Source organism: Botrytis porri, assembly GCF_014898465.1.
Source record: "Botrytis porri strain MUCL 3234 chromosome Unknown BPOR_004, whole genome shotgun sequence".
Lineage (NCBI taxonomy): Eukaryota > Fungi > Ascomycota > Leotiomycetes > Helotiales > Sclerotiniaceae > Botrytis > Botrytis porri.
Genome location: NW_024066078.1, coordinates 2,533,851 through 2,558,884, shown reverse-complemented (window position 1 = coordinate 2,558,884; position 25,034 = coordinate 2,533,851). Strand labels below are relative to the sequence as shown.

General features: G+C 41.6%; 5 protein-coding genes across 5 annotated transcripts; 2 read left to right on the top strand and 3 right to left on the bottom strand.

Moving 5' to 3' along the window:
* Positions 1 to 390: 390 nt before the first annotated feature.
* Positions 391 to 6,459, top strand: EAF01_003662 (uncharacterized protein). The gene is made up of 5 exons (XM_038911916.1): positions 391 to 1,363; positions 1,452 to 1,624; positions 1,735 to 4,319; positions 4,377 to 5,328; positions 5,383 to 6,459. Exons 2-5 carry the CDS (start codon positions 1,516 to 1,518, stop codon positions 5,475 to 5,477), a joined length of 3,741 nt encoding a protein of 1,246 aa, XP_038773151.1. The 5' UTR covers positions 391 to 1,363; positions 1,452 to 1,515; the 3' UTR covers positions 5,478 to 6,459.
* Positions 6,460 to 8,362: 1,903 nt separating this feature from the next.
* EAF01_003661 (uncharacterized protein) lies at positions 8,363 to 10,733 on the bottom strand. Its single transcript, XM_038911915.1, has 2 exons — positions 10,328 to 10,733; positions 8,363 to 10,256 (listed from the first exon to the last, which is right to left on the bottom strand). The coding sequence occupies exons 1-2, from the start codon at positions 10,588 to 10,590 to the stop codon at positions 9,614 to 9,616; spliced, it is 906 nt and encodes a 301-aa protein (XP_038773150.1). The 5' UTR covers positions 10,591 to 10,733; the 3' UTR covers positions 8,363 to 9,613.
* Positions 10,734 to 11,242: 509 nt separating this feature from the next.
* On the bottom strand, positions 11,243 to 12,442 carry EAF01_003660 (uncharacterized protein; the record flags this gene model as incomplete). Its single annotated transcript, XM_038911914.1, has 1 exon — positions 11,243 to 12,442. One exon carries the CDS (start codon positions 12,440 to 12,442, stop codon positions 11,243 to 11,245), a length of 1,200 nt encoding a protein of 399 aa, XP_038773149.1.
* Positions 12,443 to 18,236: 5,794 nt separating this feature from the next.
* EAF01_003659 (uncharacterized protein) lies at positions 18,237 to 18,630 on the bottom strand (the record flags this gene model as incomplete). Its single annotated transcript, XM_038911913.1, has 3 exons — positions 18,237 to 18,362; positions 18,421 to 18,528; positions 18,556 to 18,630. 3 exons carry the CDS (start codon positions 18,628 to 18,630, stop codon positions 18,237 to 18,239), a joined length of 309 nt encoding a protein of 102 aa, XP_038773148.1.
* A 4,091-nt stretch (positions 18,631 to 22,721) lies between these two features.
* Positions 22,722 to 24,641, top strand: EAF01_003658 (uncharacterized protein; the record flags this gene model as incomplete). The annotated part of the gene is made up of 4 exons (XM_038911912.1): positions 22,722 to 22,787; positions 22,853 to 22,897; positions 22,969 to 24,136; positions 24,196 to 24,641. 4 exons carry the CDS (start codon positions 22,722 to 22,724, stop codon positions 24,639 to 24,641), a joined length of 1,725 nt encoding a protein of 574 aa, XP_038773147.1.
* Positions 24,642 to 25,034: the final 393 nt, after the last annotated feature.

The following is a 25,034-nucleotide window of genomic DNA, read 5'->3' as shown; positions in this document are numbered from 1 at the left end:
AATCTTTTTAGGAGTCAACATCATATTGAACCTCTTTCTGATAGTTCTTTACAACATTCACTCAGTTATATCAGAACTCATAAACTCTCTTTTTATTTTTTAAAACAGCAAGAAATCATCAACCCACTAAGTCATTGGTTAAACCATCTCCGTCTCCACCAAGAGATCCATTCACCACCCCCATCATCCTGTACCTGGTAGACAAAAAAGCCGTCTCATATTATATGGATACGACCAATGGATGCTCTTGAATATATTAACAATATAATCATTCAATCTACATTATTGGTCATAGAGAAAAGGTCCCACGGGTCCCATATCAAGGTCAGTATCATTCATCATCCTGTTCCTAGTTCTCCACCAAAAGCACTCTCATGTATTTTCCCTGTCATAACGGAGCAAAGACAAGAATAACATATCGATACGGCTGATCCCAAACCATCTCGCCCGTTTCTGAAGGTATCTACGACTTTGGAAACAAATCCTCTATTTACTACCCTTTTTGCCCTTTCTCTCTCTCTCTTTCTCAACCGATATTTCAATATTAGGTCAATGAAAACAAGATCTAGTAGAAAATTCACTGATCTCTTGTCCGGTTTTAGTTTAATGGATGACAACTGAGAAGAGGAAGACAATAGTTTAGTTGGTACAGTTAGCATTCTGGCATTCTAGCATTCTCTCTGCACAGAGCGCGCACAGAAGATATTCTCTGCTAGTCTCTGCTAGTCCCTACTACCTACCACACTACCTAGGTTTTATTTACCTCACAGACCTCGCAGCCTTTCCCCGGATCTCAACTACCTACCTACTTACTACACGACATCCCATCCCATCCCATCCTACAATCCAATCCTACATCCATTTCACTCCATAGCACAACAACCACAAGCCCCATAACTACAATCATTTCAATCACCGTTTGTTTGTTTGTATTCGAAATCCAAAGTTAGGTACTTGACAACAGTATTTCTTATTTCTCGTCGGACTTTTGAATATTCCAACCATTCTTGCCGGAAACCTAACAATACTTCATACTTCCTACCATCGAATTCTGAGTTTCAAGAAATCTACCTACCGACCTACTTGCCTACCTACATACCTACAAACAGCCGGGAAAAGGCCTGCAGATATTCACGCCATTTACTGGTCGAAAGGAAGAATTCCCTACACCAACTTCGTTTTACTGGTCTGCAGAAACGAGAAAGCAGTGAAGGATCGGGTCGGCTAAAGAATACAACGGCCGAAGGTTGCAACAACGGAAAAAGGCTTGGGCACTTTTGTTGCGGCATCGCTGCATCGCTGCATCAAGAACTGCAAGTCCCCAGTAAAGAGCCCGCCAGGTTTCGATTTATTGGGAAAGCCCGTAAGTCTGAACGTCCATTCATCGTATCTTTGCCACGAACGATCACTCTCCGCACACTGGAACGAATGGAATATTGAACAATCTTTAGCATGTACAAACCTTCGTAGGAAGTCATTCTCATATATCTTAGCCTCGTCTTGGTACCTTCTTCAATGACGGGGGATAATTCAACAATCAAACAAGAGCAATCACCCAACATGTCTGAGACGATGTCATCTAACGGCGCCGAATCAAGTGGTGGGATGAATGGTGAGGAGAATGGTAAGTAGCAATCATATCTCACATACAATGCGGACATAAATCACCCGTTCAATCAAAGATATTATTACTTTCGTGTTGCTGGAGAAGCTTTGATTGACTTTTTACATTAGCTATAGCATCGACAGCATCTGCAACGACGACTGCCCCCAAATCTCCCAACGGCTTTCCATCAAAAACGGACAAGCCTAAACCTCATGGTTGCAACACATGTGGAAGACATTTCGCACGCCTGGAACACCTGAAAAGACACGAAAGATCACACACAAAAGAAAAGCCATTCGAATGCCACGAGTGCAAGAGATGCTTTGCGCGGAGTGACCTTTTGTTAAGACACCAGCAGAAGCTGCACACAAACATAACACCACCTGCGAGACCAAGAAATCGACGAAGCAGTACTATGAGTAATGTATCCGGAGTTGGTAAACCAAACCTCAACAGGGTACGAAAACACTCTATTGTCACTCCAGTGGGCCCGAGACCAAGGGCAAATACAATCACAAATCCAGAAAGTGCTTATATGCAAATGGCTCTGGGTCAAGATGAATCTTATGCAGTGAGGAACCAAAATCATACAATTCATCCTTCAAATCATGGTCATGGTCATAGTCGTCACGCTAGTCTGGCGAACCTACCAATGCACAATTCTGATTATAGTGGAATGCACGGAATGAGTTCGATGAGTGGAATGTCCTCTGTAATGAACAACCGCAATATGTCTCATGGGTTGCCGAGGATTGAAACACATCACTCTATGGTGCTTAATGGATTGCGGACTGCGCCGGTCGCTGGAGGGTTTCAAAACCATGACTATACCTTTTCACCTGGCTTTTCATTCCCGAATGGAAATAGTCCCAGCCCGACGATAGATCCAAGTGCCTTGTTCAACCACTCACCAGAACCAATGATCACATCAGACTCAATGATTGCACCGGATCCAATGGTCCTTGATTCCAATGACACATCAATTTTCACTTTCCCAGATTACTCGGGAAACTCGGGTATGGATGATTCTTATGGTTTCAATGGGTTGATTAATCCTTTTACCCAGCATATGACATTTGATGAGAATGCTATAATAGACGGTTCATCTCCTTCTGCAATCAGTACTGCCAGTCAAAGTGGTATCAGTGATGGTATCATGCTGGATGGATCCAATAACATAGCTGTAAGCTCACCATCCATGTGGCACCAACCTGTGGCGGGTCCACCTTTGATGACACAAAACTATTTGGATCATGGTAACCAGAATTTTGGAAATTTCTCCAACGGGAATCCTATGTCACCACATAGTGTACCTCAGAATCATGCAAATTTCTCTACTGGAAACGCTATTTCACCACATGTTCTAGCCCAGAATCATGATCATTTCTCAAACGGAAACCCTATTTCACCTCACAGCCTACCGCTGAATAATCTTCCATACTTTGCTACTCCACCTCCATTGAGTTCTCTGGACCATTCTGTAATGCCCGGAATGAACAACACACAAGGTTTCCAACCCTCCATGACTCTTGCCCCGGAGACCCCTAATTCCACGACCGGCAGTGTCCACGGAAGCTTACCTTTGTCCACAGTTACAGACTCTACCCGTTCGGCCCTTGCGAATGCCCTGGCCCACAATACCTCCTTTGGTGGACGAAAGTTCTCCGTTCCTTCTGCAAGCTCGCCGTCTCCTCACTCTCCTCGACCTCTAATCCGAGCCAGTAGTGTTAGCGAAGGCACTAGGTTTCACCTCCCCAGCACATCCGATCTCAAAAAATACATTGGCGCTTACATACAGTACTTTCATCCACATTTACCATTTTTGCACATTCCTACACTTAACTTCGATTTTTCGACTCCCATAAATGATGGCCGTGGCGCTGCCACTTCTGTTGAAGGACCCGGATGTCTTACACTTTCAATGGCTGCTATTGGTGCATTATATGCAGGCGATCATCAACAATCGAAGATGCTATTTGAATCGGCGAAGAAAATGCTGCAGCTATACATAGAAGCCCGACGTAAAGCTGATGTTCGTAGAGCGGACCACCGCTCAAGAGCCCCAGACAATTCCACTCACACCCCGGTATTCCTTGCACAGGCTATGCTGTTGAACATTATCTATGGTTTCAATTCTGGCGATAAAGTAGCTGGCGAAAGCGCTCTCATTCACTGTGCTACTTTGGTTAGCCTTGCCAATGCCGTCATCAAACCACCATCGTCTTCTCAAAACGGATCATCACAACAGGATGGGCGGATGACGAATGGCGATGATGCGATAAATGGCTTCATCAAACCCGAAAATCTAGATGATGAACAGGAGTGGCACCAGTGGAAGACTGCTGAGGAGAGGAAACGAACTTTATACGCGATCTTCATACTCTCTAGCATGCTTGTGTCGGCCATCAACCATGTTCCTTTCTTAACCAACTCTGAGATCGAGTCTGACCTACCTTGTAACGAAGAATTCTGGTCGGCTGAATCCGCCAATAGCTTCAATGCGCTGGGTGGTTCCAAAATGGCCAATTACAATCAAACCACATTCAAGGCTGCTTTGGGCGAACTACTACAAGCTGGCAATAGACAGCAATATCAGCAAGCTCAAGCTCAACATTTCGGAAATGGGCACAATGCTCAAGACTTGCCCCAGAGTGATTTGAAGCCAAGTACTTTTGGATGTCTGATTTTAATTAATGCGCTGCATAATTACATTGTATGTTGATTCGACCTATAGGTCCTCAAAAGAAAGAAAATGCTGACACGAGTGTAGTGGGAAACCAGACAGAGACATGTTGACAGGAGGTGGGGGACTGAGGAAACTGAAAAGATGTATCGCCACATTGAACCTGCCCTAAAAGCATGGCAATTAGCATGGCAACGTACCCCAGAGCACAGTGTGCAACGCCCCAATCCATTTGGGCTGGGACCGCTATCAGCTGACAGTGTTCCTCTCCTCGACTTGGCATATGTTCGTTTGTTTGTGAACATGTCAGCTTCAAAAGAAATGTTCTGGAAACGTAACTTCGATGACATGGCAACCGAACTTGCCGGAGGAAAAGACACCATACAACATTCGGAGCACTCTCCCCACTCCAATACAGATTCTACGGAATTTTCAAGCGGTTCAACTGCAAGCTCTGTGTTCGTCGATTCTCCTACAACATCAAACTCTCCTCCTGACGTCCAATCTTCTAGTGCGTTCCAAACCTCTCCGTCCAATCAACCAGAGGGCCCCAGCGATCGCGAACGCTTACTTAGAAAGGCAGCTTATTATGCAACAGATTTCCTAGTAATGTCAAATAAGTTCGGCATTACTTTTGCAGACTTTACCTCTCGGGAGCTCCCACTACAGGCTGCCATGTGCGCATTTGATTGTGCACAAGTAGTAGCCGAATGGATAAGCTTAGTGCAGGAACGCCTAGGACGTTACATCGGAATTCTGGGCCATGCGGACGTTGATTTCAGCAGCGTGCCTGCTATCATATATCTTGAAGATGAAGATGTCAGACTTTTGGAAAGAATCAAAGAGGTTGTCAACATCACTGAAGCGAAGATGCAACATGAAATGGCAAACAATATTCATAATCAGATAAATGCCGGTCAGACAAACGCCGTTCAGATGAATACTGGTCAAAGATCTCCCGCTCTAGATAATTGTGGATTTGGAAGCAAGATCCTAAGATTGACTACTTACCAGCTCGACAGAGCTGCAGTTTGGCAATGTTTGTACTATCCATCCCCAAGTCAACTTTCAGAGACCCTAACTCAAGCCACAGTAACACGCCTCATGGCACGAGCTTTAGAGACGCAAGCTGTTCACGTGCAAACACGAGCAGAACGCTCTAATAAACTAAAAGACAATCTCTTGTGATTTAAAAGTCAGGAAACGCCCTTGATCACGCACATAAAACAAAAGCAATTTCCTATTATTACTCTTTCTAATTTTTTTGTAAAAAGAAATAGGACAAGACTAGGACATGTCTTGTTGCTTTCCTTTTGCGGTATATCTGGGGATGGAAGGTTGCTTGTTTCACATACATATACACAAAATTATGGCTATGGTACATTCATTCAGAACTTTCTAGGGGGAGCTTCATGGGAAGGCACGACACTCTATTTATGGAACGAGAGTTCCCCTTCGCATTTAATTGTGTTTCTAACGCGTGCTTGACGATACCAGCTTTGGTTATTTTTCGCTTATTTTCACATTGGGTTGGAGTTCTATCTTCGAGAGTTTGCTTCTGTGGCTGGTTCAAATGGGTATAGGCGTTCATTGATGGGTTGAGGTGGGATCAAGGGTTTTGCGTTACATATGGGGTTGTTTAATGCAATGTCAAGGTTGCTTCAATGATATGACGGAATGCTTGATGATGTTGACGATTCGAATGGAGAGGATGACTATCTTCTTTTGCTTTTTGAGTTCAATGGTTGATACATTATGAGATGCACATAATGGATGGCTTTGAGTGTGGGATGGAGGCGTTTCCTTGAGCAGGGCTTGCGAAGCTTGAGCGTAGGCGTGATTTTGGCTGGGGGTGCATGATGTGGTGAGGGAATATTTGAAGAGAGATTGGAGCGGAAGCCAAAGGCAAATGCAAAGATTAAAAAGTGCAAAATATGGCGGGCTAGATTTCTTCTCGGATGAAAGATGGGTGGTTGATATGGGAATGATATTTAATCAGCATGGCATTGAACGAAAGGAAGAAAATTGGTGGGCATTGAATTGGGATGGATGGATGGAACTGGGACAAAGGATCGGCTTCGGGATATTAAGGGGTACCTACCAAACTACCTAGGCAGAGGTGAATGGCAGCGTAAGATAAAATGCATAATGCAAATAAAAATTATTGAATAAATTTTGTATGATTGCAAAAAACTGTGAAACGTGGTGAAGATGGTGAGAATAGAATCTCATCCAGTAGCTTTTTTAATAGTTGATTGAGACTCGAATTGAATTGTACAGGAGCAGAAGGAGAGGAAGGATTTAGTGATTTTGAATAGGAAGGTGGATGGGTTGATGACTTTGAAGATTCGTGCGTGATAATCAGAGGAAAAGAGAGTGGAGAGGTAAGAGAGTTAGAGTAAGAGTGGCAGCTGGTGGGAGAGGAGGGTCTGGAGTAGATCAGTGGTAGTACTAGGTAGTATGCAAGGAATTCGGAAAAAATGTAAAGGTATGGAGATAAGAGAGGACATGTAATAGAGAAGACGAGAGAAAGGGAGAGGAAAATTGTAGAGGCGGCTTGGCTTAGAAGTTAGACTATGGAGAGGGAAGATGGAGGGCTGTTGATTTTTGGGTTTCGGTTTTGAGATGTGTGGGTGAGAGTGGGAGGATAGCTGGTTGGATGTGTTTGTGTTTGTGGGGGGGTAGAGGGGGCTTATTGGGATAGAGGGGGTGGGATGGGGTGGGATTGGAATTGGAATTGCATATGAATTTTAGGGAGGAGGAGATTGTTAGATGGAGGAGGATGATATGGATATTGGTATGTTATGCTGAGGGGTTGAGAGGGAGAATAGAGAATAGAGGAGGGAGGAATACTTGAGTAGTTAAGTATTTAAGTAGTCAAGTAATTGTAGCGAGAGAGAGAGGAGTAACCAGGGCAGTGATTGAAAACTACATTGAGAACTAAATTGAAAACTCAAAACAAGAACTTGAGAGACGGGAATCAGAATTGTGATCGAGAAATGGGGAATAGGGGAAAGGAAATAGGAAATAGGAAACATGAAATATTTTTATGCGATTTGTAATTTGGATTACAGATTATCTGGATGAGCTGATTTATTTAGAGTCTAGATAGCGAGCGAGAAGAAGTCGAAAATGAAAATGAAAATGAGGGGTCACCAGGTGATTTTGTGTGTAGGATATATGATGCTACCGGATACGGATACGGATATATGATTTTGAAGCTTTTATATATACGATATACCTGGATCACGCATATTTTCTCCTGCTGGCTCGGGAGGTATGAGATATGAGACATGAGGGGAATAGAGCACATATAAGAAAGACATTCATCTCAGCTTCTCATCTCTATCTCTAGCTTCTTCTCACTATGCTATACTATTATGAATTCAAAGTACAGTAATCCTAACCCTGGAAAACTAGCAAGCTAGTTAGTTAGCTTCTATCAATCATATCCATCTCCCCCAACCTCAAGCTCAAGTACAACCCCAAGTCAAAGCAAATCTCCATCCTCCATCTCCACCCCTCCCAAACCCATCTCTTTTTCTTTCCCTTCCCTCTGCATACCTATGTAATTCAGATCAATCCACCTACTCCATTCCATCAATCCCATCAATCCCATCAATCCCATCCATTCTATTAGATACCTCTTAGATTATTTCAGAGGAGAGAGAGTACATGTTCAGTATAATGATTCTCCGAGTCTCTGGGTCTCTGGGTGTGTGGTTGCATTCTTGCTTTAACTTTTACTTTTTGCTTTTGCTTTTGGGATCGCCACTGTCCCTTCATATCATCGTATATTCATCTTCAACGAAGCGAACGGACAGTCAGTCGAGTCAAGACTGATCAGGTACATCATACAACTTTCCTTCCCCTGTTCATTGCCCTTTTCTCCTTCACACTGCAGGTTATAGATTCGGAGTGAGTGATGGAAGAGTAAGGTATAGAAGAGTGATTTGTGATATACATATGCACTCTCTATCTCAGTATACATATTAAAGATACACGGTACTAGCTCTTGCGATTATTTTGAGGCAAATACTATTTTAAAATACGAAGAAGAGGAGTCAAGATTCGGGAACCGGCATGAATAGACTTTCTTCTTTAATTCTTCCTTTACACCCTAAATTCTTTTAAACCGGTCCATCTCGATCTAAACACTTAAACAGCTATCAGCAAAAAAAGTGACATGTTCTCTACAGACAAGTACATCGGCCCAGATGCCACTTTATTGCGTTAGTTTCATTACACAATCTCTTAGCCCGCCATCTCAAAGTTGGAGATCTGGAGTTCTGATCGTGGAGGCTTTTGGAGTTTTTCTTTCAGGACCCAACGAACGATCATTGCATTATCAAGCCTTTCCAAAAGCTAGAATTCAAACCAAGGTTATGCAATCACTCATCCGTTGCACAAACTTCAAATTATTCTCGGCTATTAAGGAAGTTCGATAAAAGAATGAAGCCGAGAGAAGCTAGCGGTGGAGAGAGCCCATATGAAACAAAGCGGATGAGTGCACGCCAATAGGCACTAAAGCAGCACAAATTGAGGTGCGTAAGATTTCTGGAAATCAACCGATGTGCCCGTAAAGTCGAAAATATTACTTCCATTCTCGGTGCTTTCTCTCTCTGCCTTTCTGCCATTGACAGGTTGAAAGAATCTGCATCTTACACAGAAATCGACTTGGTCGAAAAAAAAGGTGCATAAAAATTGGAAATGGACTCGCCTACATAAATCTGTAGTAAAAAAAAAAGGTAATAATTTGAGGAATTTGGCAATACTCATTTGACGTATACCCTTGACCAAGGACCAATGTATCTTGAATCTTGCCCAAGGATATTAATCTTGCAGAGTCTGGTTGAGGAATGTAGCATTGTGTAAAGAGATAATGTTGACAAAGCAGGAAAAATTCCATGGCTAAATATTCATGAAGAATATGGTGTAACTGACTGGGAAAATCAAAATGGCTTACATGCACAAGCCCTCCTTACCAACTCTCATATTTATCAAGAACTTTCATGACCCACCACAACCCGGGAGCTATGCATTGAATGCATTCTTCTCTATATGGAGAACGGGAACTGCTCAACGCGCATCACCCTAGCATTAAACCAAAGATATGCTGCACGAGATAATCATCGTACACCTAAACCCCACTCTTGAAGCATCCGCTCAATCCGCAATATTCGACGCTCGAGACATGGAATATAGAGGACAATCTTGATGCTAGAGATTGCTTTGAGTAGGGTTGAGCTTTTGGCCGTTGTACTAGGGCATAATATACTGGGGCACGTGGTCATTAATATTGGGCATCAATCCAAATCTGTGCACTACAGCACTCCTATTGGTTTTGGGACCCATGGCCCTTCCCAGCGCGACCAGCCTTTCTCCGTACTATTCGCAGAAGATTTGTCGTCTTTAGATATTTGTATGGATGCAGCGGCAGTATCCAAATCATGTTCCATTTTCACCATTCCCGCTCGGATATCGTCAAGATCCTGGGCATTTGTATTGGGAACAGACGTGCTATTACTTTTGGGAGATTTAGATTCTTCCCAATCAGATATCTTTTGTCGGAAATTGTGCGCTTGTAATATCGTCATTGGATCTTCTAAAGAATCCTCAAGTTCACCTAGCGCGCGAAGAAGGTCGTCTACCCCATAGGCTTCAAGTCGATCCTTTATCATATTCAGATTGATTCCTTGATGTTTCTGCTCTAGAACCCCTCGTACGAATATCTTGCAATCATCGTCCTTTTCATCGATTGATAAATCTGCCCAGTAAAAATCCCAAATCCACTTCAATGCTTTGCGCGCAGCGATTCGAAGTTTAGGAAGTGAAGGGAGTTCTTCGTGAGTAGCCTGATGCCGAAGTTCGACGTATGTGGCTGGTAGACCAATAGTTTTCGCAATTGAGTACATACTTAATTTGCGACGTTTATCTTGATGACTATCTAGGAGACCTGTAACGAAACTAACGACCAAGCGTAAAATTAATAAGCCGGATATCACAGGAAGATAGATTACGAGAAGACTTCAACGTACCGACAGAAAGCAGCAGAATAAGCAGCTCTCACGCAATAGGGTGAATTTCCAGGAACATCGTTTAGAATAGCCGAAGTAATGATCGCAGAGGACTCAACGAGATGCGGGCAATTTCCTCGTTGCATCCATACGGATATGAGGCATACGGCTTGTCGGCGATGAGAATCATTAGGAGGGGTTGTCTCAGTATTTTGGTAAAGTTTTTCGCGCACTTGGAGAAGCTCGCGACGCGTTCGCCAAGGCGTAATTACGAATTGAACCATAGTTCGTGCGTATTCAGAGACTAGGTGGAGAAGGACGATGTCTGGGAGGAATACGTCGGAGAAGAGTGGAGTTGTTGTGGTGACTTGCGACTGTATGAGAAATGTTTGAAGTTTTATCCAAGATATTAATCAGAGCTGAGTTGCTTGCTAATGAGATGCCTCAGGATGTCAAGTAAAAGTCCTGAGGCTGCTACTCTCCTTGTGATCTGAAAGCCGAAGTTCTAGCGTTGAACCTCATAAATATTAATAAGCTTACAACCCCAATCGAAGTGATAGCACGTGTATTGATCGATATTCAAGTATTCATCAGCACTATTTTTAATAAGTATAGAGGAGTATTATCTTGTCTGCTAATTCCGAAAATTCATTCGGGGGTATTGATATTGTGTAAAGCTATCTATATACATATACATATCAACCTTCTTGGGTAGATACTTCACCTGTGGACATTGTTGAATACAAGTGCCTAACAGGATTTTGACATATCCCATCCCAATATTGAGCCTATTGCTCATTCCAGTCATTGCTGACATGATCCTATAGTTTCCGATGCTCTAATATAGCTAACCCCAACACCCAATCCAATCCAACTCCATCGCTAAATTTCAAAGTCATAAAGTTTTTCCCATCCAAAGTTCCATGCTCCTTTTAATTAGATCCAGCTTGCATAATTCATTGCGTAACTTCCATCGAAGTCGGGGAAGGGCTGTGTAGTGCCCATCATATAAGTGGTAGCGTCAGCCAGTTGTGTAGATTTCTCGGGTACAACTTCCTCCTCCTCGTCATCCTCCCCTTCACCGTCCTCCTCGTCGTCGTCCTTTTCAGCGGGTGGTTGCCATGTCTCCTCCAGCTTCAAGCCTTTACCAACTCCTTCGGGTCGACGATAACTGTTGCCTAGAAGCTGTGACGACATCATTCGGTAGTTGTCAAGTTGAGGATCTGACAATGACATCTTGCTATTGTCTGGAGTATCGTACAATCCCATGCCAATCAACTCCTCACCCTCTGGTTCATCATCAGACAGCGAGTGATATGGTATCGATTCATCTGGAGTGAAGGTGGGTTCAGGATGTTGAATAGGTAGAAAGTTATCTGGTGTGGATGGGGCGGTACCATCCTCGAATCCATTTGCGGCAAAATTGTTCCAATCAAAATGTGAATACATTGTTGTATCTTGGTTGCCGTTTGTGTATGGAGCTTGAACAGACATCATATGATTATCTATTGGTGTAAGCTCTGGGGTGTATGCCTGATCGAGTGGGTATGAGGTAGGTACAGTGTCGAATGGGTATGAGTCTTGATGATCTTCACTGTAAGGCATTGACACAGGAGAGAAGCTGGAGTCTGGTGATCCGTATCCTGAGTAGACAGCTGGTGTTGAGGCATCAAAGTTGTAGAACTCCTGGGAATATGGGTATCCACTGGTAGATTGTACTGGTTGATACATCTGTTGTTGTGTGGATGGATGCCAACTAACAGGACGATTCGATTTCATTGGCATCTGTACTGGAAGTCCATTGTTCGATTCCCATTCATTAGTCACCATCATTTGTTGCTGTTGCTGTTGCTGTTGTTGGTTGAGCATCATCATCTGTCGTTGGTATGAGCCATCCGACATGAGAGTCCTGCGTCGGTTCTGTTTTGTGGAGCATCGTGGGCTGTTGTTGGTACTGTTTGGTTTGATAACTCGCATTGGTCCCATATTTCTCTGTCCATTCGACAAAGACAATCGATTTCGAGATTGTGAAGGTTGTGCCATTTGCCTCGAAACGTTTTCCAGAAACATCTGAACATTGTCATCATAACCCATCATGTTCGTTCCATATGATGAAGTAGCATAAGCTGAATCCATTTTGTGATATCGTATAAGAGAGAAGGTAGTATGAGAAAGAATGTTTGCAAGTTGAGGAGGGGTTTGTGGAGGTGTATAAGGTAGTATATGAACTAACGTCAACTGGACGTTAGTAGTCGAAATATCATAGCCCTTGATATGAATTGAGCTAGAGAATACTAAACTTAAATTATAAGAAAGGAATCTACCCAATCTTCCATGTGAGGATTAAATATCGGCAGTACGAGTTTGGAAGACCAATATGCAAGTGACTTACCGTAAGGTTGCGGTATGTCGTCTGTGTCATCTGGTTGATCCCACGAATGTGTAAGGATTAAATCATAGGGAATTTACCGGGTCTGAGCTTCTTCTGGGGATGCTAGACACCATTTGTTGGCGGTCAAAAGTCAAAAGCCCCTGGCTTGCAACATACGCAGATTCGAAAAGCCAGCGGTACAAAGGAAGACAAGGGGGTGAGCTACAACCCGCGGCTGGATGCATATCGCGTACGAGGCTCCTTCGCCCCAGGTGTGTGGTAATCAAAAGGGTGCGTGTCAAACGATGAATCAACTTCCTAAACAGGAGAAACTTGCTTTGCGAGGAAGAAGGGCGAGAAAAGGCGGTCAGGTTGCATCAGCACAAGGGTGGGATGAATTTCCATTTTTCAAGGGTGTATATATCAAGTAGCCGACGGGGTCCAAAAATGCCAGATGCCACTCTTCTTGATGTGCTTTGCATGGGTGCGATGAACCTCTAGCACAATTAGTACACCAATCTAAGCCAAATATGTGGCCCTCCCGTACTGACGCAGCGCCTTTGGAAACTTTTAGATGTGGATATTTTCGATACTGTCGTTAGTGCACATGTTAAGTTGTGGAATTTAGTCAAATTCTCGGCCCCATCGATGGTCCATCACAAAACGTGGGTAAGCTGGGCAAGCATTCCAATGGCTCTACCTAAACTCCGTACTCCGTACATGAAGAACCCCTCGGTCATTTAGATTATGAGGAGGGTCATTCCATTGAGAAGCCTCGAAGGTTCACTGGTACTAATCTTGTGCTAACCAGCCATTAAAAAGACGGCTCAGGTAATAGTAACCTAATTTAGAGTACATATTGCAGGTCAATACGATTAGGTAGAACCGCACAGGACTGGCAAAGCAGCACAATAGTACGAACATTGAAATGCAGTGCTACCGACCAACTGCAATGTATCTAGACCTGGCATGGTCATGGTACTTAGGTAGGTATCATGAAGCATCTAAGTGGCAAACGCGACTCATTGTACATACCCCATATTGTATCTAGTACACACTACAGATTGACTCTTGGCTGATAGGACTTTCCGAGCTCACCGCATAATAATTTATCCTTTCTCAAAGATGTGTATGGCATGAGAAGTCAAATGAACGAGCATATTGTCAAACAATCCTGTCAGATACTCCATATATTAAAATTCTGATGAAATGCAGATGGGGTAACGCACATTATTCTTTTTGCCTTGTTGTATAACACCACCATACGCTTTGTACGCTATATTCGAAATTAGGAAAGAAGGCGAGGCTTTTGACGGCGGAGAGAGTGGGGCAGCGGTAACGCGAGTAGCAGCAGCTAACTAAACTTATTCTGAGTACAGTCATAATTTGGGAATGGGATGATGCAGAAATAAATCACCGACCGTTCAGCTTCCTTAAGATCCAGGTTTGCGTAGAAAACTTTACATGTATTAGTCTGTACTAGGGCTCGCTAAGCAAGGATGATGGAGTAGATGTGGATGTCGATGGATCTTGCTAGGGGATTGCGAACAATCCATGAACCAGCCACCATAAAAGAAAAAGTGCTAATTACGAAACATCCAATGGTATGCATCTATCAGCATTGAAAAAGCCTCTTTCTGAAACTATGAGCCACAGTTCCATTAGGGTGATAAGTGAGAAAACTTTAAAAGACTCGGATGGAACCACTTAAGGAACGAAATGATAATTTCAGGTGCGTCAAGAATTGTCAATCGTTATCCCATCGTCACAAAAGCATGATGATCTCGAAATATTGGTCATTGCCATTCCTGTTAGACGGCATTTCTAAGTTTGAGACCAAGACGCCCAAGTTATAGATGTGTGTGAGTGTATGGAAACATATGCTAAATCACAGCGGTAGATTTTCTCGGATATCAAATTTCCTTGATCCATGGACTTCACGGGCTTATGGTTATCACATAATGCAAATGCAATATGCACATCGAGGCCTAATCAGCAGCCAAAAGGCAAAGCAATCATTAATGCACAGATTCAGCAACTTTATTGATTGAGCATGAAACCGCGGCGAGGTACGAAGTACAAGCAAGACGCACAAGTACAAATTGCATGCATGTGCAATAATAACTAAGACCGGCATGTGGTAAGCAGATCATCCATAAATATGAGAAGTAAAAACGTCTTAGACCCATGTTGGCATGCATTGGTCGGAAGCAAGTCTCGACGAGGCTTTGTTTGGTCATCGAAGGCCCTAAGAAGGGCGCTTGAATTCCAAGGTTGTGTTTGTTTGTCTTAATCGCCCCTTACCCCCTCGTTACAACCTGTCCGTGCTTCTAGGATTCTTCAGAATGAAGGTGCCAAGCGTTGAATTATTCGATACGTTCCCTACCTTCACGGAGCTTATATCGATTCGAAATACACTAAACACTAAATATGCTTCGCAAGGGGACATGACATTGAAAAAGCAAAGCATAATAATGCTACAACATCCCGACGGTGAAACCGATTAGGTGTTAATTTGGCATGTATGGTAGTCATCCAAGTAATTGATTGCTTTTACCGTATCAAACCACAATCCACGATGATCTATCTGTTTATTAGACAACACGCACGGAAATGGCGGCGAGAATATAGTGCTTGCTACCTACCTAGCTTTCAACCTCAACCTACATTGATACCCTCCCTCGTGTGGAGTCAACAAAATCAACCATTAGATGAAAATTTCTATTGAATATTTTTCCTCTCGAGCTTTAAACCAAAAGGGGTCATAACCGGGAATTCTGTGTCTAGTGTATCATACGCTGTGTGTGCATGTGCAACCACCCCGCAATAATCCCAGTTCACCAGTATATGAGCCGGGCCCTTGGAAACTTGTGCTATTGCGAGAAAAAGGCTAGTACGAAATGAATCAGTATTATCTTGACTGCAGCATCTATGGTGCTAAGCCTAATGACGCGTCAAACGACAAAAATCCATGATGATGCCAATGACTTTATTCGATAGGAGACTATTTCATTAGTCGCTAAAGTCGATCTCACCCATGTGTCAACTTTTTTCTAATTCCCACAGTTTCCCCTTGCTTTTCCCCTCTATTGTCGATCGTGTTTCTCTTACCCGTGCCACGAATTTCATATCCATATTTCCAAGGATGAAGATATTTGGAGATGACAGAATCTAGGATCTAGAAGTTTAGAACGGACCATTCTTGCGCAAGCAAGGGTCTGCTTACTTTACCACACTTTTTTTTCTGGATCTTAAACGCTCGAGACATCATCATAGCACAGTGTGTGTGTGTTTCCCATGCCGCATCCCTCGCTTCGCTCCGAATAGCGATTCAGTAAGAGAGATATGCCCGTCAGAAAATTTTGCATCCCGGTCGACAAGGCTGGGACTGGGGCCGGCCTTCCTTTTTGGTTTTCTCACTACACCTACCTTTTTCCTGGAGACAGGCAGCGGGTGTAAGCTCGGGTTGCTGAGAAGGAATTGAGACCCTGGAGAATTTTGGAGGGATCGCTCGATTTGCTAGTCGACCGACCATCTTTTTATACTAACGCTGCCCTTCATGTAAGCTTCAATCTCAATATAGCCAGGCGAGCTAGTACATAGTAATCCTTTATGCTCCTTGAATGCCCAAACTAAATACAGCATATTGACCGATATACCATCCTAAAGACCAGAACCAATAGTTAATACTATATAGTTTGAATCTACGATGACTTAGTAAGACGGATGCTTTAAATGAATCAAAAAACGAGCATTATTTGAGCATCATCTCACACTGATCAGCCATCAGAATTGATCCGATCTATTGTGTTAGGCCCGGTAGGTTTGAAAACTTTCAGAACTCGTAACCCACTCTCAAGTTAATCAATTCCCGCTCTGGTCATCGCACCCTTATGCGAGCCTCTTCGAAACCTTCAATTCCAACATCATCCATACATCTTTTTGATCCTCGTTCGCCGTGGCCGATGGAGATGCTGCGTACCAGCCGATCTTTTTATTATTGCAACACCTTTGTCAATTATAGATGGTCTCGGCTTCTGCACCGTTGCAGACGCTTGCATCCTATCTCGGCCCAAACTCCTTTCGCTGGACCAGGGCGAAGCACACAGTAACAGAATGAGTAAGTTCGGAAAGTAAAACAGGGTAAGGTAAGCCAAGTTATGACTGGCTTTTATTAAGTGATGTGTTTAGAACGACCCCATCGTGTTACATTGAGGAGTAAACAAGTGAGTTTATTGCGCCCACATGATAGGCAATCTAAATTCTAATACAGAGATGCCGGCGCGAGTGATGGAAATTACTCTCAAGAGCTTGTGGAACCTATGGCTGATTGACGGCCGATTACACACAGAGGTCAAAGAGAAACACGATGGTGATTTGTATTTACGGCGTTCGAACCTGTGTTGAACTTTCGTGTTGTCCTCTTTTGCATTGATGAAACCTTACAGTTAGATTTCGATAGCTTTGGGGTTTCTCATCTAGATTGTGCTCGGGACGTTTAGTATAGTGTTGAAGGACAAAATAGAATTTTAATCCAGTGGTTACAAGCATCACGAGAATCATCATCGCCCCAGTATCGAAGTTATCACAGCAGAACACCGTAATCAAAATTGATTGATGTGATACAACCTCATCATGTGAAAGAAGGGCTCAGGGTTTTGATTTCTGTTTCTGTTCATGGCGCGTGTTCCGCTCAGCACACTCAGCATGAAGTGTACGAACAGCACGGATACAAGACATTTTCAGCTCTCCATGAATCTCCATGGATGCAAGTAAAATGCGAACAACGGTCGTATGGAATGCAGCACAGCAGTATTGAGCGGAGACGAGGTTTTTGTACCTGGTATCGTAGCAATCCATAGTAGCATCTCCATATCGAGATTCATAGGTAGGTTCAAGGGTAGGATTAGGGAATACGGAGCAAAAAATAACGAATGATATCTAGCACGCGAGGCTGGGTGGAAAAGTTGGAGACCCTTGTTCTAACTTCTACGTACGCAGTAAACTAAAAGTTCCGCAGTGAGTTCCGCAAGCACCAAGCACTCTCCGAAGTTAATTAGATGCGTGAGTTTTGTGTAGCTAAAGCGGGATATCATGGCGAGCATGGTTTGATGCTTATTTACCAACAGATCACGACGAATGAATCATGTCTCGTGGATCTACAATCATGATGAAATTGTCCAATGCTATCAATAGTCGAAATCGTCAAAACCCCTTCATTACCACTCGCTTCTATTGGCCTATGTAATTGTCTAAAACTTTGAAATCCAACATTTATCGCAAGGATAAATTCCGGGCCCGCGTGAAACTTAATGGAACCCGGTTGTCATGATGAGCCTTACTTTATTAACCAAATCTAAATCCAGGAGATCTCTCGGTGCTCATGTATTCCCCACCATCGAATATTCATGGCAAGGAACTTAAAAGGAAGGGATAGAAGTATCGAAGCCTAGGAAGGAGGGAGGGGCAGTGACAACAGCAATATGCAATATCGATTGATTTGATTAGTGAATGCCCAATTTCGACCTTTTCTCCGATGAATACCTAGATGAGAGCCATCTAAGCGTTTCGACACATGAGCCTCACACACGGAGCTGAAGCAATCCTAATCCTATACTCCATACTCCATGGACCACCATACATAGTATGACAGAATGATGGACATTTGCTTGCTAAATCACTAGCCTATGATTTTAGTTTTTCTAAAAACATTGTGTAATGATAGCCATTAACAGTTACGAACCACGGTATCTACCGGTCCCACGGTAGTGTAGCGTCTACTGTATGTGGAGGTCATATCCTGGAGGTCTCGAACTTCTTTCGGTGATACTCGAGTACGAATGTTACGAGCCTACAAGTTGTGATGAGCACAATTTACGAACATACGTGGTAGTGGACCAACAACATCACGAGCTTGGGTGGTGGCGGAGGTTGCGGTTCGTAATTCAATCATATTCGATGAGGAGGATTTCGGCTTGACAGGCTCAACAGCTTCGACAGGGAATAAGATTTCGATACTGTAATTTATAATGTGGTATTTTCACGGCAACGGCAAGGCAAGTACCATTGGATTTAGATTGATGTCCACCACCACGAGAATACCAAGCACTTAGCCACACACGTTTTGACTCATGAAATGGATTCCAGATTGTTCAGTCTTTCTTGGTAGGCTCGGTATATTTACATGAAGGTATGGATAGGTGTACTTGATATGCCATATTGGATAGTAAATGTGAATGAAGATCGGATGAACGGTATGTGATGGCATGACTAAATTTTGGTACACGCGTTCTGCAGCTTGTATAGCCTCTTTTCCCGTGAAATGACAGTCGTGTTTATTGATTGATTGAGTAAGTGTAAGGATATCGCCTTGTAAGATACGATGGAGCATATGTGAGAAAATTCATGGATGGGTGTGTTCGGAAATGCTGATGCTTCCGAACTTTGGGATAAATGGCTGGATTGGATGCTGAAATGAACTCAATGTTACGATGTTATTGGAAAGGGTTCAATGAAAGCAAGCAAGCAAGCGGCATCCTAACACTTTTCGTACGATGTATGGTTGATTAGACTGGTTGGTGACTGGGCGCTTTTACCACAAGGTTTCGTTCTCGATGAGATTGATAGGATGGTTGATCGTCTCACTCAACTTTCTGTATGGATAGAGTTGGGATCTTACGGAAACGAAGGAAGGTAAGGCGGTAGTATAGCAATGCATGATCTTGACGGGAGACGTTTCTGGTCGAGTGAATGGGTACGACACCAGATGTCATGTTGGTATCGATCTCGTACTTTCTCTGCATCTCCATGGAAGAAAGGAATTGGATTTGTGTCATAGAGCCGGAAGTGGGTTGATTGTCCCTAAGGGTGGGTGATTTTCCTACCCTTTGCTTCCTTTCGGTTGGTGAAAGGGTGCGAAGGATGGGCGTTGGAACGTTTTTGGTGCTGTACAACGCATCCGCATCTAAGATTTCAAGTGTGGACGCATTGGGCCATTATCGGTGTAGGCATCAAAGGTTAAGGTTGCTTGAACAGTTAGGTTGCTGTAATCCAGGGGGAAAAAACTAGCAAGGCACGAGATCATGAGATTCTCTCTGTACAGGTGTGGGTTGCGTGAGAAGGGAAAAAAATGGAATAACGTGCTCATTACTTCTTTCAACCATGTTTGCTTTGCAAATTAGATGAAAAGCATCCAGATCCAGATAACGTAAATGCAAGGTCCAACTCCACATATATACGGTATACACAGCTTTAACAACGATGTCATGGTTGGGATCTCCGTATGCGAAGTACTTACTTCCGAACGGAGTAGGCGATGAGTCAATCAATCTATTTGATCATCGCCATCCTTCATAGCTTGAATCTAGGACCTCCTTCCGTTTTCATTTGTACTCGGGGCGATGAATGGATGGGACATGGTTTTGGTACAGTCATCTAACTACGTACCTATTGCAGTGCTGCAATGCTGCGTCGTCTGCATGGTTAGCATTGCCGTTGGACTGTACTAGATACATGTATTTGGCTGAGGGAGGGGTGAAGCGACGATGAAGGGGTAAGGGAAGAATATCTAATCAATGATACTCTGACATGAGAACAGGAATGTTTGCGTAGTATGCATAGAGGCTAATTAATATATATGAAATACCCAAATCAAAAAGGTGATGCTGATTTTAAAGAATTAAAATAACATACTCGTCCCTTTTCGAGGCATAGCAATGTTTATGGATGACATTTCATTTTTCCTTATCGATAATACTGACAATTGATGGGTGTGGAGTCATGGAAAGGCTAGGTATTGGACGACAGGCCCGACAGGTACATCAATGGTATCATTCGAAAGCCTAAATGTCAATGATGTTCATTGTTTGTAAGTCGGGTACCCCACTTTCGGGCCACTCTTCTTTTGGGCCATCTTAAAAATTTATATTATATAATATTAAAACATTAATTATTCAATAACTATTTGATATTATAATAAATGCTTAAGGATACACTTTCATTATTATCATTAATATTTTTCATATCAATTTTATAGTTTCCTATTTCAATTTATATTTCCCTAATCTCTTTAATTTTAGAAAACTTTAAATTTGAATTAGTTTTCATCTTATGTTTTTTTTGTTTTAAATAATTTATTTCAATTAATACTCTAATTACTTTATTCAATACCCAAATTATAGAATTTCATAATCCTTAGTATCAAATCTCTTAATAATCTTTCTAAAAAGCTGATAACAAATATAAAGATTAGTCTTTTCACTTCAAAGGAACATATATACATATAATCTTAAATCACTAGTTTTTTGAGACATTTTAAAAGTTGAAATTACAGACTTTTTATTCCATTAATACACAGGATCATTATTAAAAAGTAAATTCTAATTTATAACTTCTTTATTATTATTCTCAAACAATAATCTGAATATAATAAACTTAATGTAATTTAAAGACTATAAACCTAAAGCTTTCCATCTAACTAATATATTATACTCTATTAAACTATCTAATTATACTTTCTAATAGTATATAAAAAAAATTGGTTTTTCTAATTACTTTAGAATCCAATAAAAAGGCTAATTTATTAAGATAATGCCTATATACTTTTTTGAAAAATAAAAAAACAAAGAAATTAAAAGACTATAGAATATATAACATATATAATAAAAAGAATAAAAGATATATATTATATTTAAAGTATTTATATATAAATTCAATAATTTCATAACTTCTATACTTATTTAATATAAGGAATCTCGACTTATCTAATAAAGAAAGAATTATTTGAGGTATAAAGATCTTTTTAAACTATTTTAGAATAGTATTATTCATAGTCCATTCATTATCTATAATAATAAAATACTATTCTTTATAGGGTTTCAAATTAGCCAGAAACCATTATTATTATACTAATTTCCCTTTCAATATAATAAGAAAATTAAAAGCTTTTCCCATAATTGAAATATATTATATAAATAATATCCAAACTTTAAAACCAGACTCCTTTTTTTTAAAAATAAAACAACATTCTAAGCTTCTTAAAACTAATTCATTTAATTCTTAGCTTTCTTATATATCTACTTTATTTATATTATAATAATATTAAAACTCAATATAACAAATTAAAAATAAATCCAATTTTAAAAATCATTAACTAATAATATCAATAATTACATCTTTAATATATACTAAATTGATTTTAATTTATCTTTTAATTCTAATCTCTAAATTCCTTTAAAGAAAGTTCTATATTTATCATTTCCTAAATATAAAATCACTTCTTCTAATATCAAAAAGGTACTCCTCAATTTTACAAATTTACTAATATATAAAACTAATACTTAAAGACTTTTAAACTAATATTCAATCTATTAATCATTTCTCCTACATTAGAACTATCTTTTACATATATTACATATCTTTATTATAAAATAAATAACTATTTATACAATTTTGAAAAATAATTCTTGAAATCCTATAATCTAAAATAATTTATTAAATTAAATATCTATTCATTATTACATATAAAGTCAAATTAATATTAATTTCAATATATATCTTCAATATAATATAAATAATAATATATTAAAATTTTAAATCAATTAATTCAAGAATTATAAAGTTATTAAAAATTTAAGATGAAAGGTTGCTTTCTATAATGAGCTTTTTTAAGATGGCCTAAAAGAGAAATGGCCCGAAAATGGGGTACCCGACTTAGTGAGGTAATCAATAACATGCATTTTGGAACTTCATAAATTGGATTGAATCGATTTCAAAATCATGGATTCAAAATTTCGGAGAATCATCCCCTTAGGAAGAATCCCAAGTAGACCTTTACCATAGTGAATTTTTTTCATAGAAATTCAATGAAAGAGAGCCTCTGAATTCGTACATTCCTCAGTAACTTATGAGCTTACGAGGAGGGGTAGGTAGCTGTTAGAGCGTCATTGCCAAAATAATATTCAAGCTTCAAATTTGTATTGTTCCACGAGAATTGATCCAAAGACAACACATAACAATAGAAAGAAGACTAGAATCATCGAACCGATGGCCAATTCAGCACCACGACGCATATCTCTTCCGAATAGGGATCAATTTGATGCTCATGAGGAAGTATGACACAGAAATTTGAGAGCTTGCGAGTTCAAGATTGATTCTGCATCAACTAACATTAGCAGGGTCATTCAAGCGCAAGTGATTCCGAGTATCAACATGCGCTGGAGGTAAATCTATCTCTCACTCTCTTTCCCATCTGCGAAATCATTTGAGCTTACGAGACACCCTCTTCCCACAGGTAGTTTTCGATGCTCAAAATGCGCATCGTAGGAAATCTTCTCTCGTAACGGCTGATACACCCGCAGCCACTTTCCAGCGAAGAAAGAACACAGAATGTTATGTACACGCATTACTCGAAAGTCAGAGAAAAAGCGGCAGGAGATCAAATGGTGGTTTGGAGGGAATAGCAGAAACTCTAGCTTCACGCAGAATCGCAAGTGGGAAGGATGAAACCGATGTTAAAGAGGATGCAGTGATCGATACAAAAATGCACAAGCATGATGAAGAGGAAAATTGTGGCCAGGTTGATGAAACCTCTTGGAGAGATACTTTCAAAGCGAAAGATGCGACACAGCCGGGTGAAGATGATGCAGGTGGGAAGGTGCAATTACAAGCTGATGGTGTGGATGCGGGCGCGACGCACAGTAGACTTCTTACAAAGAAACAACTTTCGGATATGGCTTGGGGGGTGAGGGAACTGAGTAAGAGGCTGGGGAGTATCAGATTGAAGCTGAAAGTCAGAAACGTTTTTATCCTTACAAAGGCGCATGACGAGAGCTTGGTCGCGAATACGAGGGAGGTTACTAGATGGCTCTTAAGTCCAGAAAGACAGGTCAGATATACAGTTTTCGTGGAGGAGAACCTACGGGATAGTAAGAAGTTCGACGCGAAAGGATTACTGGATGAGTTGGAGGAGGCCGAAGAAGGAAAGAGTAGTGGCGATAAACATAAGAGGTTGAGATACTGGTCATCAAATATGTGCAGGACGAGACCGCACACATTTGATTTCATCGTTACCTTAGGCGGTGATGGGACAGTTCTCTATGCAAGCTGGCTGTTCCAAAGAATTGTACCACCAGTTTTAAGTTTTGCACTGGGAAGTCTAGGATTTCTCACCAAGTTTGATTTTGGAGATTTCGAGAAACAATTGACCACTGCATTTAGAGATGGAGTCACTATTAGTCTCAGATTAAGGTTCGAAGGTACGGTCATGAGAAGCCAGACAAGAAAACCCAAGGTCGTTAAAGATGGAGAGAATGGCGAGAATAGTGATGAACACACAACCCCGGAAAGAGACTTAGTAGAGGAGTTAGTGGGCGAGGAAATGGGAGACGAGAGAACCCATCGACCAGATGGTACATATGAGATTCTCAATGATATCGTGGTTGATCGAGGACCAAATCCTAGTGAGTAAATATCACATGACTGTGAATGATTTTGGTCAGCAAGTACTTACACGCAAAAGCCATGTCTTCCATCGAGATATTCGGCGACGATGAACACTTCACCTCCGTTCAAGCGGATGGTGTCTGTGTTGCCACACCCACTGGCTCCACAGCCTACAATCTCGCTGCCGGCGGCTCCCTCTGTCATCCTGAAAACCCCGTCATCCTCGTATCAGCCATCTGCGCACATACGCTCTCGTTCCGTCCCATCATCCTCCCAGATACTATTGTACTTCGTCTGGGTGTACCATATGATGCGAGAACGAGTAGTTGGGCGAGTTTTGATGGGAGAGAGAGGGTAGAATTGAACCCGGGCGATTATGTGACAATTAGTGCTAGTCGCTATCCCTTCGCTAATGTGATGCCTCAAGGGAGGAGGAGTGAAGATTGGGTTAATAGTATCAGTGGGAAGTTAGGATGGAATACGAGACAGAGGCAGAAGGGGTACAAGGAATGGTCTACGTGAGGACTGGTGGGTTTGTTTGTGATGCATGAAAGGGGTTTGATATTGGGTGGAGAGATTGAAAAGGGGAAAAGACGAGAAGGGGCTATATGATACACAAGACACGATCTGAGTTGGCGATGGCAGTAGCATTGATAATAGAAGAATCCAAATTTGAGTCTAGTTATTTTATGAGATGTTTGCGCCAGTTAAAACATCATCGCCAATGGTTGCTCCTTTTTGCTCATTCTTCTCATGGACGAATGAGGCGATTGACCCACACCAGTCATGAATTAGAAAATACAAACCAATATTTAGTAACTTCACCGCTGTATAGCTTTGAACCCGTAGCAATCTGATCTTGTACAAGTGGTCTGATTCCAGGGCTGGGCACTAAGTAGAGTATACCCAGAGTAA